Source organism: Saimiri boliviensis, chromosome 8 (assembly GCF_048565385.1).
Source record: "Saimiri boliviensis isolate mSaiBol1 chromosome 8, mSaiBol1.pri, whole genome shotgun sequence".
Classification (NCBI taxonomy): domain Eukaryota; kingdom Metazoa; phylum Chordata; class Mammalia; order Primates; family Cebidae; genus Saimiri; species Saimiri boliviensis.
The window spans coordinates 95,692,258-95,708,622 of NC_133456.1; the positions used below are offsets into that span (position 1 = coordinate 95,692,258).

General features: G+C 40.4%; 1 protein-coding gene across 4 annotated transcripts in view; it reads left to right on the forward strand.

Moving 5' to 3' along the window:
- Nucleotides 1-16,365, forward strand: part of MASTL (microtubule associated serine/threonine kinase like) — a 42,142-nt gene that overhangs the window by 22,934 nt on the left and 2,843 nt on the right. Inside the window, exons 8-12 of one of the 4 annotated variants that reach the window (XM_039478502.2) lie at nucleotides 825-1,964; nucleotides 3,333-3,474; nucleotides 10,210-10,323; nucleotides 11,037-11,138; nucleotides 15,392-16,145. In XM_039478502.2, the coding sequence (XP_039334436.1) occupies nucleotides 825-1,964; nucleotides 3,333-3,474; nucleotides 10,210-10,323; nucleotides 11,037-11,138; nucleotides 15,392-15,549 (1,656 nt within the window). In that variant the 3' untranslated portion in view covers nucleotides 15,550-16,145. The other 3 variants (XM_039478503.2, XM_074404899.1, XM_074404900.1) reach the window with 3 other exon arrangements.

Below are 16,365 nucleotides of genomic sequence, written 5' to 3' on the forward strand. Positions count from 1 at the left end.
AAAAATGACCCAGGCATGGTAGCGTCTTCTGTAATCCTAGCTACCCGGGAGGCTGAGGTGGGAGAACTGCTTATACCTGGGAGGCAGCGGATGCAGTGAGCTGAGACCACACCGTTGCACTTCAGCCTGGGCGACATAGCAAGACCCTGTTTTAAAAAAAACAAAAACAAAAACCAGAATCATCTATATACCTATTGCAAAATAGATATGTACATAATGCAGCCTTACCCCCAAGAGTGCCTTAATATGTTGCCTGTTAATTTGTCTTGTTTAACATGTGACACACTATCAAAATAAGTATTATAGAATAATTTATTTAAATTTTAGACCAGTGTTTCATTCAAAATAATGTATTTGAGCTTATAATTTTATAATTGTTTACATTGCTTCACTCTCGCCCTGGCAGGAGTACAGTGACTTGATCTCAGCTCACTGCAACCTCCACCTCCCGGGTTCAAATGATTCTCTTGCTTCAGTCTCCCGAGTAGCTGGGATTACAAGCACGCATCACCACACTCAGCTAATTTTTGTATTTTTAGTAGAGACAAGGTTTCACCATGTTGGTAAGGCTGGTCTTGAACTCCTAACCTCATAATCTTCCCGCCTCAGCCTCCCAAAGTTCTGGGATTACAGGCATGAGCCACTGAGCCCAGCCTTATATTGCTTTTTAATTTTCTCTTATTATTTATTTTTTCCATTTGAAAGTGGGAATAGGTAGCATAATAGTTTATAGGGTCATTTATCCTATCTTAGTGGACCATGGTTAAAAGGTCAAAATATCTCAGCTTTATATACCTAAAACAAATATTTTTTTTCCCTCTTAGGAAAGCGACGAAGCATTGTGCTCAACCACAATGAGTTGGAATACAGCTGAAAAGTTACGCACAAAATCTACTAATGCCATTGAGACCAAGGGTTTCAATAAAAAGGATCTTGAGTTAGCTCTTTCTCCCATTCATAACAGCAGTGCCCTTCCCACCACTGGACGCTCTTGTGTAAACCTTGCTAAAAAATGCTTCTCTGGGGAAGTTTCTTGGGAAGCAGTAGAACTGGATGTAAATAATATGAATATGGACACTGACGCAAGACAGTCAGGTTTCCATCAGTCACATCAGTGGCCTGTGGATTCTGGTGGAATATCTGAAGAACACTTTGGGAAAAGAAGTTTAAAAAGAAATTTTGAGTTAGTTGACTCCAGTCCTTGTAAAAAAATTATAAAGAATAAAAAATCCTGTGTAGAGTATAAGCACAATGAAATGATAGATTGTTATACAAATCAAAATACAGGCTTAACTATTGAAGTTCAGGACCTTAAGCTATCAGTGCACAAAAGTCAACAAAATGACAATGCTAATAAGGAGAACATTGTCAATTCTTTTACTGATAAGCAACAAACACCGGAAATATTACCTATACCAGTGGTAGCAAAAAACCTTATGTGTGAACTGGATGAAGATTGTGAAAAGAATAGTAAGAAGGACTACTTAGGTTCTAGTTTTCTATGTTCTGATGATGATAGAGCTTCTAAAAATGTTTCTATGAACTCAGATTCGTCTTTTCCTGGAATTTCTATAATGGAAAGTCCATTAGAAGGTCAGCCCTTAGACCCAGATAGAGGCATCAAAGAATCCTCTTTTGAAGAATCAAATATTGAAGATCCACTTATTGTATCACCAAACTGCCAAGAAAAGGCCTCGCCAAAAGGTGACGAGAACCTTACCATACAAGAGAGTAACCAAAAAATGTTAACTCCTTCTTTGGAGGTGCTGAAAACGTTAACCTCTAAAAGAAATGCTGTAGCTTTTCGAAGTTTTAACAGTCATATTAATGCATCCAATAACTCAGAACCATCCAAAATGAACATGACTTCTTTAGATGCAATGGATATTTCATGTGCTTATAGTGGTTCATATCCCATGGCTGTAACCCCTACTCAGAAAAGAAGATCTTGTATGCTGTATCAGGTATATTTGTAACTTTCTAACACTTTGTTTTTTGGATTTAAAAAAAGCTATTAGACATTTGCCTCTAAGCTAGACTATGCGGTATTAATCATATAGTTTTGTTCTCCTTGTTGAGACTCTGTGGGCTGTTGGAAGTTTTCACCCAGAAAGGTAAAGCTGCTAGAAATGTTTATTATTTTTAGCTGTAATGCCTACTTCCATCTGTGTAGTTCTATGTATTTTTCTAAGAAAATACAATCATATTTTCACTTCATCCCCACAGTAATCTGAGATACAAAATTATTTTTTATTTTTATTTTTATTTTTTGAGACAGAGTCTCGTTGTTTTGCCCAGGCTAGAGTGCAATAGTACAATGGCTCATTACAACCTCTGCCCCGTTGGGTTCAAGTGATTCTCCTGTCTACACCTCCCAAACAGCTGGGATTGCAGAGGCCCACCACCATGCCCGGCTAATTTTTGTATTTTTGGTAGAGATGGGATTTCACTGTGTTGCCCAGGCTGATCTCAAACTCCTGACCTCAAGCAGTCTGCCCACCTCAGCCTCCCAAAGTGCTGGGATTACAGGCATGAGCCACCGCGTCCTGCCAGAGATACAGAATTAAAGTCTACTCTACCTTACTGCCCTTGAAGGACATATTTAGATGATCTCTTTTCTTAACAGAGTAAAAGTTGAAAAATATATATTTCAAAGATTACTTTGTTTTTATTTTCTAAAGTTTTACCAACCCAAAGTTCTACTTTTTTTCTTCCTTTGGGAAAACATCATAATATAAAAGGTGCAACCCCTGAACTTATGTTTCCAAACTTGAGTTTTCTACCCAAGACTTACTATTAAATGACTTAGAAGGCCCTTGCCCTCAGACCTGCAGTTTTTCCAAATGTTTGTAGGGGATAATGGCCCCTATCCTGCTGGTCTTACAAAATTGTTGTGAAATAACAAATTATCCTAAAAACTTTTAAATGCTATTTAGCACAAGAGGTTATATGTAGTTATGTCTTACATGTTGCCTTAATCATTTATTAGCCATAGCCTTCCTCAGTGGCTATTCTTAAGCTTGTATTAATCCATGCTATCCATCTTCTTGCAGATTTTTTTCATTGAACATTTTTCTTGCAGGTTTTTTGTTTCTTATCCAGATCTTATTGGAGTAATTAATGTTATCTAAGCTTTTGAACTTCACTAGATAAAAGGACTTTTTTCATAAGTATAACTATGCATTCATTTTCCATACTTAACAAAGATTTGACTACATCTTTTATGCCTAGCAGCCTATGAGCTGGTTATTTTGTTTGTGTGTTTCACCATTTTCTATTCAGTATAAAAGGAATTAAGATATTTGTTATCTCTTAAACCCTTTTTGAATTAGCAGACCCCAAATCCAATCAAGTCAGGAACTCCGTACCGAACTCCAAAGAGTGTGAGAAGAGGGGCAGCCCCCGTTGATGATGGACGAATTCTAGGAACCCCAGACTACCTCGCACCCGAGCTGTTACTAGGCAGGGCCCACGGTAAGGCATGCATGTCTTGAGTTTTTAAAGTGTTTCTATCACTACATGATCTTTCAAGGTAAAATTTTTAAAAATTTCTTCAGTTCTTAATTACCTAAAGTAAAAGAAAATGAACTCATGCAATACTCTCATATGTATATGGCATTTATCATAGGAAAATAAGACAGTACTGTCCATGGCTGTCCCACTCTCTGAATGTAAAAGACCAAACGTTGTAGTACATGTGGCCATTTGTCCTTTGCCTTCTGTTTCAGTCTTAATGTTCTAGAGAAGCCCCACCTGCCATCCCTGATATTATCTTACTTTTTTTTTCTTTTTTTGAGATGTAGCCTTGCTCTGTTGTCCAGGCTAGAGTGCAGTGATATGATCTTGGCTCACTGCAACCTCCACCCCCAGGTTCAAGTGATTCTCCTGCCTCAGCCTCCCAAGTAGCTGGGATTACAGGTGCCTGCCACTCCACCTGGGAAAGAAGGGAAATCCTTCCTTGCTTCTTCCTGGCTTCTGGTGGCTTGCTGGCAATCTTTGGTGTTCCTTGACTTAAAGATGCCTCATTCCACTTCTCTTTCTTTCTGTGATGGTGTTCTCCCTGTGGCTCTATCATCACGGGGCTGGCTTCTTAGAAGGACACCAGTCATTAGGAGCCCATCTTACTCCAGCATGGGCCTCATCTTAACCTTATTAGTCATATTTGCAGAAACCCATTTCCAAATAAGGTCACATTCTGAGGTACTAGGGGTTAGAACTTCAACATACGTTTTTTAGGGGGACACAGTTCAGCCTGTAACATGAACCCCTTCTGCATGTTGATGTTACTTACTTCCCTTTTCTTTGAGCTCTTTTTATGATCATCTGTTTCATCCTCCCCACGCCACCTCTCATACCCTTTCTTCTGTTTTTATTTCCTTGCTGTCTTTTATCCTCAGCCTGAAAATGTTTCCACCCTTGTCTTCCCCTCGTTGCCTAACTTCTCAAAGATTTCCTCTTTCTTTGATTATTTTGCTCTGACAATTCAATCATCATGTCACTATTTAACTGAAACTTTTTTTTTTTTTTTTTTTTGAGACGGAGTTTTGCTCTTGTTACCCAGGCTGGAGTGCAATGGCGTGATCTCGGCTCACCGCGACCTCCTCCTCCTGGGTTCAAGCAATTCTCCTGCCTCAGCCTCCTGAGTAGCTGGGATTACAGGCACGTGCCACCATGCCCAGCTAATTTTTTTGTATTTTTAGTAGAGACGGGGTTTCACCATGTTGACCAGGATGGTCTCGATCTCTCGACCTCGCGATCCACCTGCCTCGGCCTCCCAAAGTGCTGGGATTACAGGCTTGAGCCACCGCGCCCGGCCTTTTTTTTTTTAAGATGGAGTTTCGCTCTTGTTATCCAGGCTGGAGTGCAATGGTGCGATCTCGGCTCACCACAACCTCCGCCTCCTGGGCTCAGGCAATTCTCCTGCCTCAGCCTCCTGAGAAGCTGGGATTACAGGCACGCGCCACCATGCCCAGCTAGTATTTTGTATTTTTTTTAGTAGGGACGGGGTTTCACTATGTTGACCAGGATGGTCTCGATCTCTTGACCTCGTGATCCACCCGCCTTGGCCTCCCAAAGTGCTGGGGTTACAGGCTTGAGCCACCGCACCCGGCGCTAACTGAAACTTCTTAACAGGCACCAGTGATTTCCTTGTTGTCAAATCCAGCCGTCTCTTCTCATTCCCCTGACCTCTGTTGCCACTCTTCAGTTCCTTCCTTGGCGCTTCTAAATACAGTTCTTTGAGATTCTCCTCTTACCCTTTTTGCCTTACATGTGCTTGCTATTCATCTTATTACTCCCATGACTTCAGTTCTCACCTCCATGTTGATGATTCCCAAATCTCTGTATCTAATCCTGACTTTCTCTAGGCAGCAGACACACAGCCAACAGCCAAGCTATTCAGTATTCTACTAGTCTTTCAAATGTTGGGTGTCAAAACTGGACTTGTGGGGCCTGGTGCTGTGGCTCATTCCCGTAATTCCAACACTTTGGGAGGCCAAGGTGGGTGGATCACTTGAGGTCAGGAGTTCGAGACCAGCCTGGCCAACATGGTGAAACCTTGTCTCTACTGAATATACAAAATTTAGCCAGGCATGGTGGTATGCACCTGTAATCCCAGCTACTCGGGAGGCTGAGACAGGAGAATCATTTGAACCCAGGAGGCAGAGGTTGTAGTGAGCCAAGATTGTACCACTGCACTCCATTCTGGACAACAGAGCAAGACTCCATCTCAAAACAAAACAGGACTTGTTATCCAGCTAGCTCTTCCTCTGTTCCCTACCTCAGTTTCATCACCTTCATGGTGACACAATCTTTGTCCCTACATTCAGGCATTTAAATCCATCTAAATAGATCTCTGCAGCATTTCACCGCTCATTTTCTTTGTCGCCACTATTCTCTTTAAGAACTCATCTTTCTCTTTTATTTTTTTAGTGCCCTTCTATCTGGTCTCTTCAACTTCATTATCAATAATCATTGCCACCAGATTTTTCTTCCCAAACTATCACATGGCTCATTGTATTTCCCTTTTCAAAAAACTACAGTGGCTCCCTGTTAGCTGCTAAGTAAAATCCAAATTGATCATGATATTTCAAGCTATAAGCTCTCATACCAGCCTTCTCTCTAAGAGTCTCTATGTGCCTTATGTTCCCATTCCATTTCTTAAATACATTTAATTTTCAGGTCTTCTTTATTTTGCATGTGTATTTAACCTTACTTGAGCAAAGCCAGTTTCCAAGTATCTTCCAGTCAAATTCCTTCTCATTTCATCATTTCAAATGTCACCTCTTCCATAAAGCATCCCTTGATCAACTACTGGGAATTACTCCTATATTACCGTATTAGAAACTATTTAAAACTTAGGCCATTCTTCCTGTGTTGTAATTAGTTGTTACATTTGTCTCCACTACAAAAGCTTAAGAAAACTTGGGTGGCCGGGCGCGGTGGCTCAAGCCTGTAATCCAAGCACTTTGGGAGGCTGAGGCGGGTAGATCATGAGGTCAAGAGATCGAGACCACCCTGGTCAACATGGTGAAACCCCATCTCTACTAAAAAAATACAAAAAATTAGCTGGGCATGGTGGCACATGCCTGTAATCCCAGCTACTCAGGAGGCTGAGGCAGGAGAATTGCCTGAACCCAGGAGGCGGAGGTTGTGGTGAGCCGAGATCGCACCATTGCACTCCAGCCTGGGTAACAAGAGCGAAACTCCATCTCAAAAAAAAAAAAAAGAAAGAAAACTTTAGGGGAGTGTGAGTTTTCTGCCTTCTACATAGCACTCCTGAATTCCTTGGAAGCACTCAGTAACTGTTATTAATAACCTCTACCATATTAGAAATAGACACATTTAATGTTCTTCTTTCTCTTAGCCAAAGCCAGTAAGTTCCCGTGAGCACTGATTTTTATATAGTGCCTCTTTTGCTACATCACAGATATGCTAGCCTGTTTTCTGTATTATAATTTGCATTATCTCTAACTTTGAACACAGTGTGAAAGTAAGCTTCAAACGTAAAGATGTATTTTATAGGATCTTGCCTCTATTTTAGTGAGGCATCTAGCTCCCTCAGCTAAACAACATGCTGACAACATGCTGAAGCTCAACCATGACCTTCCTGATGCCCCTCCATCTTGCCCCCCAGCCACGATGAGCTCTGTCCTGAGTTTTCAATAACTTTATGTGCACCTATTTGTTTCAGCTTCTTAAAACAGTATGTTAAAATTGCCTGTATTGTCTCTCCCAGACTAGGCTGGTTTCTCTTTGGGAAAAGAGATTTTTCTTAATCATCTTTGTATCTTTTATATTTGGCACAATACCTGGTGCCTAGATCAGTGAATGATGAGGGAATGGACTTTAATAATTTTGATACAATATACCTAACTACTGTTTTCTTACATGCAGGATTTCTGACTTCCGGTGAGTGAGCTTCTCTATAAAGCAATGCAGCAAAGCACATTAAACTGAACAGTCAAAGTATAACTAGATCACACTGCTTTAAAAACTATTTTCCTTTTAGTTCACTTGTGAAATACAAAAATGAACTGTCTTCTGTCTTCTCAGCAGCAAGACATCCAGAGAGGTGGTTCTTCCCTGTGAAAAGAAATGTAGGCCTGAGGCATTTTTCATTAACTTTTAAAGGTAGCACAGAGTGAAAATGCAGTCTTTTTTATTACAATGGAAGAAATAGTGTTGATTCAGATATTAAAAATGGCTGGGCACTGTGGCTCATGCCTATAATCCCAGCACTTTTGGGAAGCCAAGGCAGATGGATCACCTGAAGTCAGGAGTTCAAGACCAGCCTGGCCAACATGGTGAAACCCGATCACTAAAAAAACACGAAAATTAGCTGGATGTGGTGGCGCACGCCTGTAATCCCAGCTACTCAGGAGGCTGAGGTAGGAGAATTGCTTGCACCTGGGAGGTGGAGGTTGCAGTGAACCAAGAGCTGCACTCCAGCCTGGGTGACAGAGCGAGACTCCATCTCAAACAAACAAAAGAATCAACAATTACAGAAGGGCCTTAATTTTCCAAATCTTTTAATTTTATTATTAGAAAATTAAAAAGTACATCAACATCAATATATCTCTACAAATTAAAGGAGTGAGTTTTGAATTAGAAAACCAGCAATGTTCTTTTTCTTTGGCTAAGAACATAATAACATAATTGCTAAGTTTTCTTCCACTATGTGATCTTATTAGACTTTGACTTAAGTATATGGGTATGTGTGGCATAACTATGGAGGAATCGTGTTACTTTTTTTTTTTTTAACACAAGTGTATTTTGGCTGAACTGGTAAAAGGGGCCTAATTTCTAACATAAGTAAAATAAGTAAAAAAAAAAATTCTAATTTCCTCCTACTTTTCTATTTTGTTACATTATCTAATCCATTGGGATAATTCTTTCTCAGTGCTGCTTGAAAGGCCTACTAACTGAGGTGGTCTGTATGTTTTTATAGTATTAAAGAAATAGAAGCCTGTAGAATATTTGCATTTTGTGTTCCTCTGAGGGAAGATGGGATGATATGGCTTGCAGGTAAAATGGCACTCTAAATGCATGCAACGTTGTTCCTAACGTCAGATTCCACAGTGCTTTCCTAGTTGTCTTAAAACGGAATGGTGGCAGTTGTTTAACCACAATAATGAATTTCGTGAAGTTATCTTTAAAGAGTAACTTGTAGGAAAATTTAGCACTAGACTAGAATTCCTATTCTTAATTTATACTGAAGTCATCCATTTTTTAACTAAAAATTCACCTTTTCTTAGGAAACACTTTATTCATAGAACTAAAGTATAAACCAGTTTATAGTTTATAAGCTCATATTTAAAATAATTGTTTAAAATATCTTTGTATATAAATGTTGCATCCAATTAAGATTTTATTTAGGAATCAGTTTTATCTATTTCTTAAGACAACTCCTTATTACCTCTTGAAACCATAGTTTAAGTGAATATTCTTTGTTAAACTGATTTGTCCCTCTGTGTTCCTAAAAGGAATAAAGCCACATTAAAATATTCTCTAATTAAGGCCTTCCCTACCAGGATTTCCTCCAATTAGTATAAATGTTGCTGCCTTATCTCATACCTTGTGTGGGATATAGAATAATCATGTAAATGTTAACATTTCCTGATATGAAATTGAGTAGTAGTCTGTCTATTTTAGAGAATAATTTTAGCTTAAATGTACCCTCTTGGGTTGTGTTTTAGGATTTAGGATATATAACATCTCCAGAATGTCAGAAATTATTAATAAATGAAAATGGCTTTTTTTCTTTAGCCAGCTGTGGCAATTGATAATCTAAACTTCTTGGAAAATAAAGAGGAAAGCAATTATCATATGCCCAAGTGAAAGCAATGTGGGTTTTTACACTTTATGAAGACGGAAGAAAGACTTAGGCAATGACTACCTTAAGTGTGCACATATTAATGTTTCAGGTAGTGACTATCTGGGGCTGGTGGTGTGGGCAGTAAAGGAATTGACCAAGACAGTTGTAGGTAAGAAAATACATTGCAAGGTGCAACAAGCAAGTCAGCAAGAGAGGAGCTGATTACAAGGAGACAGAGGCTTGCTGGAGATCTTATAGCATGGTGCTTGTGCTGGAGAGGGCTACGTGCAGTACTAACAACCCCGAAGTTGCAGTGAGCTAACTCCCATTTTTCTTTTCTTTTTTTTTTTGAGATAAGAGTCTTGCTCTGTCACCCAGGCTGGAGTGCAGTGGCATGATCTCAGCTCACTGCAACCTCCACCTCCCAAGTTCAAGCAGTTCTTCTGCCTCAGTCTCCAAAGTAGCTGGGATTACAGGCATGCGCCACCACGCCTGGCTAACTTTTGGGTTTTTAGTAGAGACAAGGTTTCACCATGTTGGCGGGGCTGGTCTTGAACTCCTGGCCTCAGGTGATCCACCAACCTCAGCCTCCCAAAGTGCTGGGATTCCAAGTATGAGCCACTGTGCCCAGCCCTACCTTGCATTTTTCCGTCAGTAAAGGGTCTGGTGATAGCTGGGCACAGGACAATTGTGAGTTATTTGTACACGAGGGCTGTGCATCCTGGACCATGAAGGAAGGCAGACTTACAGCTTATCTCCTTTTTCTTTTTGTTTCCCCTGGTCCCACCAACCTAACTCCTTTTCTCTAATTAGGACTCCACAATTAATATTTCTGTTCATCAAATATTTATAGAGAATGCTTGCAACTTTAGCTATTTCCTCTTCAATTACAGGTCCTGCGGTAGACTGGTGGGCACTTGGAGTTTGTTTGTTTGAATTTCTAACAGGAATTCCCCCTTTCAATGATGAAACACCACAACAAGTATTCCAGAATATTCTGAAAAGAGGTGATTATTTTCCTCCTATTAAGATAGTCATTTACTGGCTGGGCAAGGTGGCTCACACCTATAATCCCAGCACTTTAGGAGGCCAAGGCAGGTGGATCACCTGAGGTCACAAGTTCGAAACCAGCCTGGCCAACATGGTGAAACACCATCTCCACTAAAAAAAAAAAAAATAATAACAAAAAGTTAGCCGACGTGGTGGCAGGCACCTGTAATCCCCAGCTACTCGGGAGGCTGAGGCAGGAGAATCACTTGAACCTGGGAGGTGGAGGTTGCAATGAGTTGAGATTGTGCCATTGTACTCCAGCCTGGGCAACAAGAGTGAAACTCCCTATCAAATATATATATATATAGTCATTATATGTGTGACTGTATATATACTATATATACTTACATACAATGAGTATATATGTAGTCATATATAATGACTATATAGTATTTTATGTATATATAATTAGGTAATGTAACCAAATGACATATATAATGACTACATGTATATAAGTCATTATATATAAATAACTATATATATGACTATATGTATATCATCATTATATATGAGTGACTATATGACTATTTGTATATTCATTATATATAAGTGTTATTTGGTTACATTATCTAATCCATTGGGATAATTTATATATACATAGTCATTTATCTGTGAGTATTATTATTTTGAGCAGTGATAAACAAGTTTATTTGTATATGTGTAATTTTAGATATTCCTTGGCCAGAAGGTGAAGAAAAGTTATCTGATAATGCTCAAAGTGCAGTAGAAATACTTTTAACCATTGATGATACAAAGAGAGCTGGAATGAAAGGTACAGTTTTGTGTTAATATACTATTTTACTATTGATTTGTTCCAGATGGTGAATATTTACAAAAATATTAAGTTCCAATATAATACTACAGATAAACTGACTGCTTAATTGGTACAAAGATAATTTAATTTATTTCTTCCCTCTAGGTATGCATTGATATATTGGTCCTTATTCTACATGAAAATTCAATGTATCACATGGTAGAAGAGGCACAAAAAAAATTTAGTGTGGTCAAATTACAATATGGTATTCATGCATTAAATTTTACTAATCAGTGGGTGTGGTAGCTCATGCCTGTAGTCCTAGCACTGTGGGAAGATGAAGCTGGCAATTGTTTGAGCTCAGAAGTTTGTCACCAGCCTGGGCAACATGGTGAAAGTCTGTCTCTACAAAAATTAGCCAGGCATGGCAGTGCGCACTTGTAGTTCCAGCTACTTGGTGGGTTTAGGCGGGAAGATTGCTTGAGTGCAGAGGTCGAGGCTATAGTGAGCCATGTTTGCACCACTGTATTCCAGCCTGGGCAACAAAGTGAGACTCTGTCTCAAAAAAAAAGTGTTAATCTCAAGCAAGTATCTAAAACAGTCTTACCTCATTTTTTGTTTGTTTGTACATATATTATTATTGCTATTTATTTATTTAGAGACAGGGTCTCAGTATGTTGCTCAGGCTGGTCTTAAAATCCTGGGCTCAAAGGATCCTCCCACGCCAGCCTCCCAAAATGATGGGATTACAGGCATGAGCTACCCACACCTGTCCTAAAACAATCTTATCTTCTTAGTGTTTGGGGGTTTTTCCTTTTTTTTTTTTTCTTTTTTTTTTTTTGAGAAGCAGCCTTGCTTCCTCACCAGGCCACAGTGTAATAGTGTGACCTCAACTCACTGCAACCTCCACTTCCCAGGTTCAAGCAATTCACCTGCCTGAGTTTCCCAAGTAGCTGGGACTACAGGTGTACACCACCACACCTGGCTAATTTTTTGTATTTTAGTAGAGACAGGGTTTATCACATTGGCCAGGCTGGTCTTGATCTCTTGACCTCATGATCCAGCCACCTCAGCCTCCCAAAGTGTTGGGATTACAGGCATGAGCCACCACTCCTAGCCCATGTCTTCAGTTTTTCAAAGCCTGATAAAGTTAAGGAAATAATAGGAATTTTTTTTAGGAAACCCTCTGTTCTATAATTGTTTTAACAAATTTATTTTCCCTAATCTTGCTAGAGAGATGTTCTGTAATTTCTTATTGCTTCATTTTTGATACTATTATTTACTGATACTTGTACCGGGTCCCAGCTTGGCTTAAGACAAACTTGGTGTATTATAAACCACTCAATAATTTTCACAGTGCAGGAGTATATTAAACCTTAATTTGGAAACTAGCGAATCTCAGTAGCAGTTGCCCTAAAATCCTTTTTGTAACAAGGTATGGTACTGTAGAGATAAGCATTATGTCCCAAAATGCATTTCCATGTCAAGCAGGGTGTATTCAGGAAAAGGAGCTTCAGAAATATGTCATTTGCATCAGCTTCTAGGTGTTCTCTGTAGTAAGATCAACAGTTTGTTTTTTTGGTTTGGGGTTTTTTCTGAGACATGTTCTGGCTCTGTCGCCCAGGCTGGAATGCAGTGGTGCCATCTTGGCTCATTGCAACCTTCTGGACTCAAGCGATTTTCCCACCTCAGCCTCCCAAGTAGCTGGTACTACAGGTGCACACTACCACACCCAGCTAATTTTTGTATTTTTAGTAAAGATGGGGTTTCACCGAGTTGCCCAGGCTGGTCTCGAACACCTGGGCTCAAGCCATCTGCCCACCTTGGCCTCTCAAAGTACTGGGATTACAGGCATGAGCCACCACACCTGGCCCAGTTTGTTTACTCACTGATTTAACTAATCCTATAGAGTGCCTTCTAGGAGCTAGGTGATATTGCTTTAGGCACTGGGAATACCCTAGGGATGAACTAGGCTTAGATCCCTGTCCTCGTGAAACTTGCATTCTAGTAGAGAGACAGTGAACAGTTACAGGCACAATATAATGTCATGTAATGGTAAATGCTAGGAAGAAAAATAAAGCAGGGTGAGAGGCCACGAAGTGATGGCAGGAGACTTCTTTTTAGACAGTATGGTCAGGAAGACCTCTGTGAAGAGGGGATTTGAGCAGAAACCTGTGAAAAGTGAGGGAGCAGACATGTGGAAACTCAGTTCTAGCTTTTTCAAGACACTTCAGACTTAGATTATGCTACTTGAAACACATAAGCACCCACACATTTCAACTTCCAGTGGCATACATTGGATTTGGATAGACTGAGTCTATTTGGATAGACTGAGTCCTTGTAGTATTATTTCAGAATAGATGACTGTCCAAAAGCAACATATTGGTCAGATTGCTATTATAAAAAGCACTATCACTCATAAGGAGGATTATTATTATTAGTTTTTTTAGTTTTAGACAGAATCTCGTTCTGTCACCCAGGCTGGAATGCAGTGGCATGATCTCGGCTCACTGCAGCCTCTGCCTCCCAGGTTCAAGTGATTCTCCTGCATCAGCCTTCCAAGTAGCTGGGACTACAGGCACATCCAATCACACCTGGCTAATTTTTGTATTTTTAGTAGAGACAGGGTTTCACTGTGTTGGCCAGGCTGGTCTCGAACGCCTAACCTCAAACGATCTGCCCACCTCAGCCTCCCAAAGTGCTGGGATTACAGGCATGAGTCACCACACCTGGCCCAAAAGAGTGTATTTTCATTTTACTAGGTAGAAGGAAATAGGAACGATGACAGGTAATGAAATGGCAGTAAAGAGGTGAGCATGGCTTGAGATCTTGTGATACAGAGCTTCCAGTATAGCCATATACTAGAAGTTAATATGTTGTAGAGCTGCAAGTCAGTGAAATCAAGGAAGTCAAAGAACCATGAAGAGAACGTGTTAGAAATGTCATCAGTGTATATCTTGAAATCACTGTGAAGGATAAGGCTGGAGCGCAAGGGAGAAAGGTAGAGGAGGGTGAGCTGCATGCTAAGACTGTCTAGGGCAATAGATAGTGCTAAGGAGTGTGCTGATAGAAACAGGTAGCAAGGCCTTAGAGTGAGAATTGGAGAATTCATCATGGAAGACCAGTGGCATGGAAGGTTTGTTTAGCAACAAGCAGAAAGTAGGCCACACTCTCTTGAGTCAGGAATTCTGTATGAAGATCCAGGCAGGGCAGGCACGGTGGCTTATGCCTGTAATTCCAGCACTTTGGGAGGCTGAGGCAGACAGATCACTTGAGGTTGGGAGTTTGACACCAGCCTAGCCAACATGCTGAAACCCCATCTCTACTAAAAATACAAAAATTAGCCAGATGTGGTGGCACATATCTGTAATCCCAGCTACTTGGGAGCCTGAGGCAGGAGAATTGCTTGAACCCAGGAGGCGGAGTTTGCAGTGAGCCAAGATCGCGCCACTGCACTCCAGCCTGGGTGACAGAGTGAGACTCTGTCTCAAAAAGAAAAAAAACAAGAAAAAAAAATTAGCCAGGCATGGTTGCCCTCACCTGTAATCCCAGCTACTTGGGAGACTGAGGCAGGAGAATCGCTGAACCCGGGAGATAGAGGTTGCAGTGAGCAAAAGATTGCACTGCTGCACTCCGGTTTGGGCAACAGAGACTCCGTCTCAAAAAAAAAAAAAAAAAAAATGAGGGCTGGTGGGTGCGGTGGCTCATGCCTGTGATCCCAGCACTTTGGGAGGCCAAGGCGGGCAGATCAGCTAAGGTCAGTAGTTCAAGACCAACCTGGCTAACATGGTGAAACCCATCTCTACTAAAAATACAAAAATTAGCTGGGTGTGGTGGCAGGCACCTGTAATTCCAGCTACTTGGGAGGCTGAGGCAGGAGAATCCCTTGAACCTAGGAGGTGGAGGTTGCAGTGAGCCAAGATTGTGCCACTGCACTCCAGCCTGGGCAATGGCGCAAGACTCCATCTCAAAAAAAAAAAAAAAAAAAAATGTGAGAAAGATAGGCTTCTAAGTTAAGGCAGATCAATCATTTTCTCATTAAACAAATACAAACCAGGCACCTGTCATATGCCAAGTGCTATTCAAAATGGTCCATGTGGAGTATGTGGCCTAATAGAGAGACAGACATTAAACAAACATCTGCAAAACTGGCATAATAAAGTAAGGTAAATTATATGTGAGATATTCTTTCTTATCATAATTACTGTAAAGCAGTACTTACTTAGGTAATGATATCATAGTGTTCTGTTTTGTTTTATATTTTTCCTAAGAGCTAAAATGTCATCCTCTCTTCAGTGATGTGGACTGGGAAAATCTGCAGCATCAAACTATGCCTTTCATTCCCCAGCCAGATGACGAAACAGATACCTCCTATTTTGAAGCCAGGAATAATGCTCAGCACCTGACTGTATCTGGATTTAGTCTGTAGCACAAAAATTTTCCCTGTAGTCTAGCCTTGTGTTATAGAATAAGCTTGCATAATTATATACTCGTTAATAGTAGATTGATCTAAGGGGGAAAAGATTATGCTACCTGCTTCAATGTGCTTTTCGTGTACGTTACAGCTTTCACAAAGTTAAAGGGCTGAAAGGAATATAGTCAGTAATTTCTCTTAATCTCAAAACTATATATAAATCTTCAAAGCTTTTCTCATCTATTTATTTGTTTATTGCACTTTATGAAAACTGAAGCATCAATAAAATTAGAAGACACTATTGAAAGTAAGCCACTAGCTTCATTTTCTTTCTCCTCTGATTTCATTTCATTGTTCAATTTAGTATTAAAATAACAAAATAATCGCCGGGCGCGGTGGCTCAAGCCTGGAATCCCAGCACTTTGGGAGGCCGAGGCGGGTAGATCACAAGGTCAAGAGATCGAGACCATCCTGGTCAACATGGTGAAACCCCGTCTCTACTAAAAATACTAAAAATTAGCTGGGCATGGTGGTGTGTGCCTGTAATCCCAGCTACTCAGGAGGCTGAGGCAGGAGAATTGCCTGAACCCAGGAGGCGGAGGTTGCGGTGAGCCGAGATCGCGCCATTGCACTCCAGCCTGGGCAACAAGAGCAAAACTCCGTCTCAAAAAAAAAAAATAATAATAATCACAGTTTCAGTTGAATGTAACTTATTTGCACATGATTAACTGCAAAAGCTGTGTTCTCGAGGGCAATTATTTAAGGCCATACTTGTGACCTAAGAAATGCAGCTGGAAAATTCCTTCACTTAGTAACTCCTTTGGGGAATAA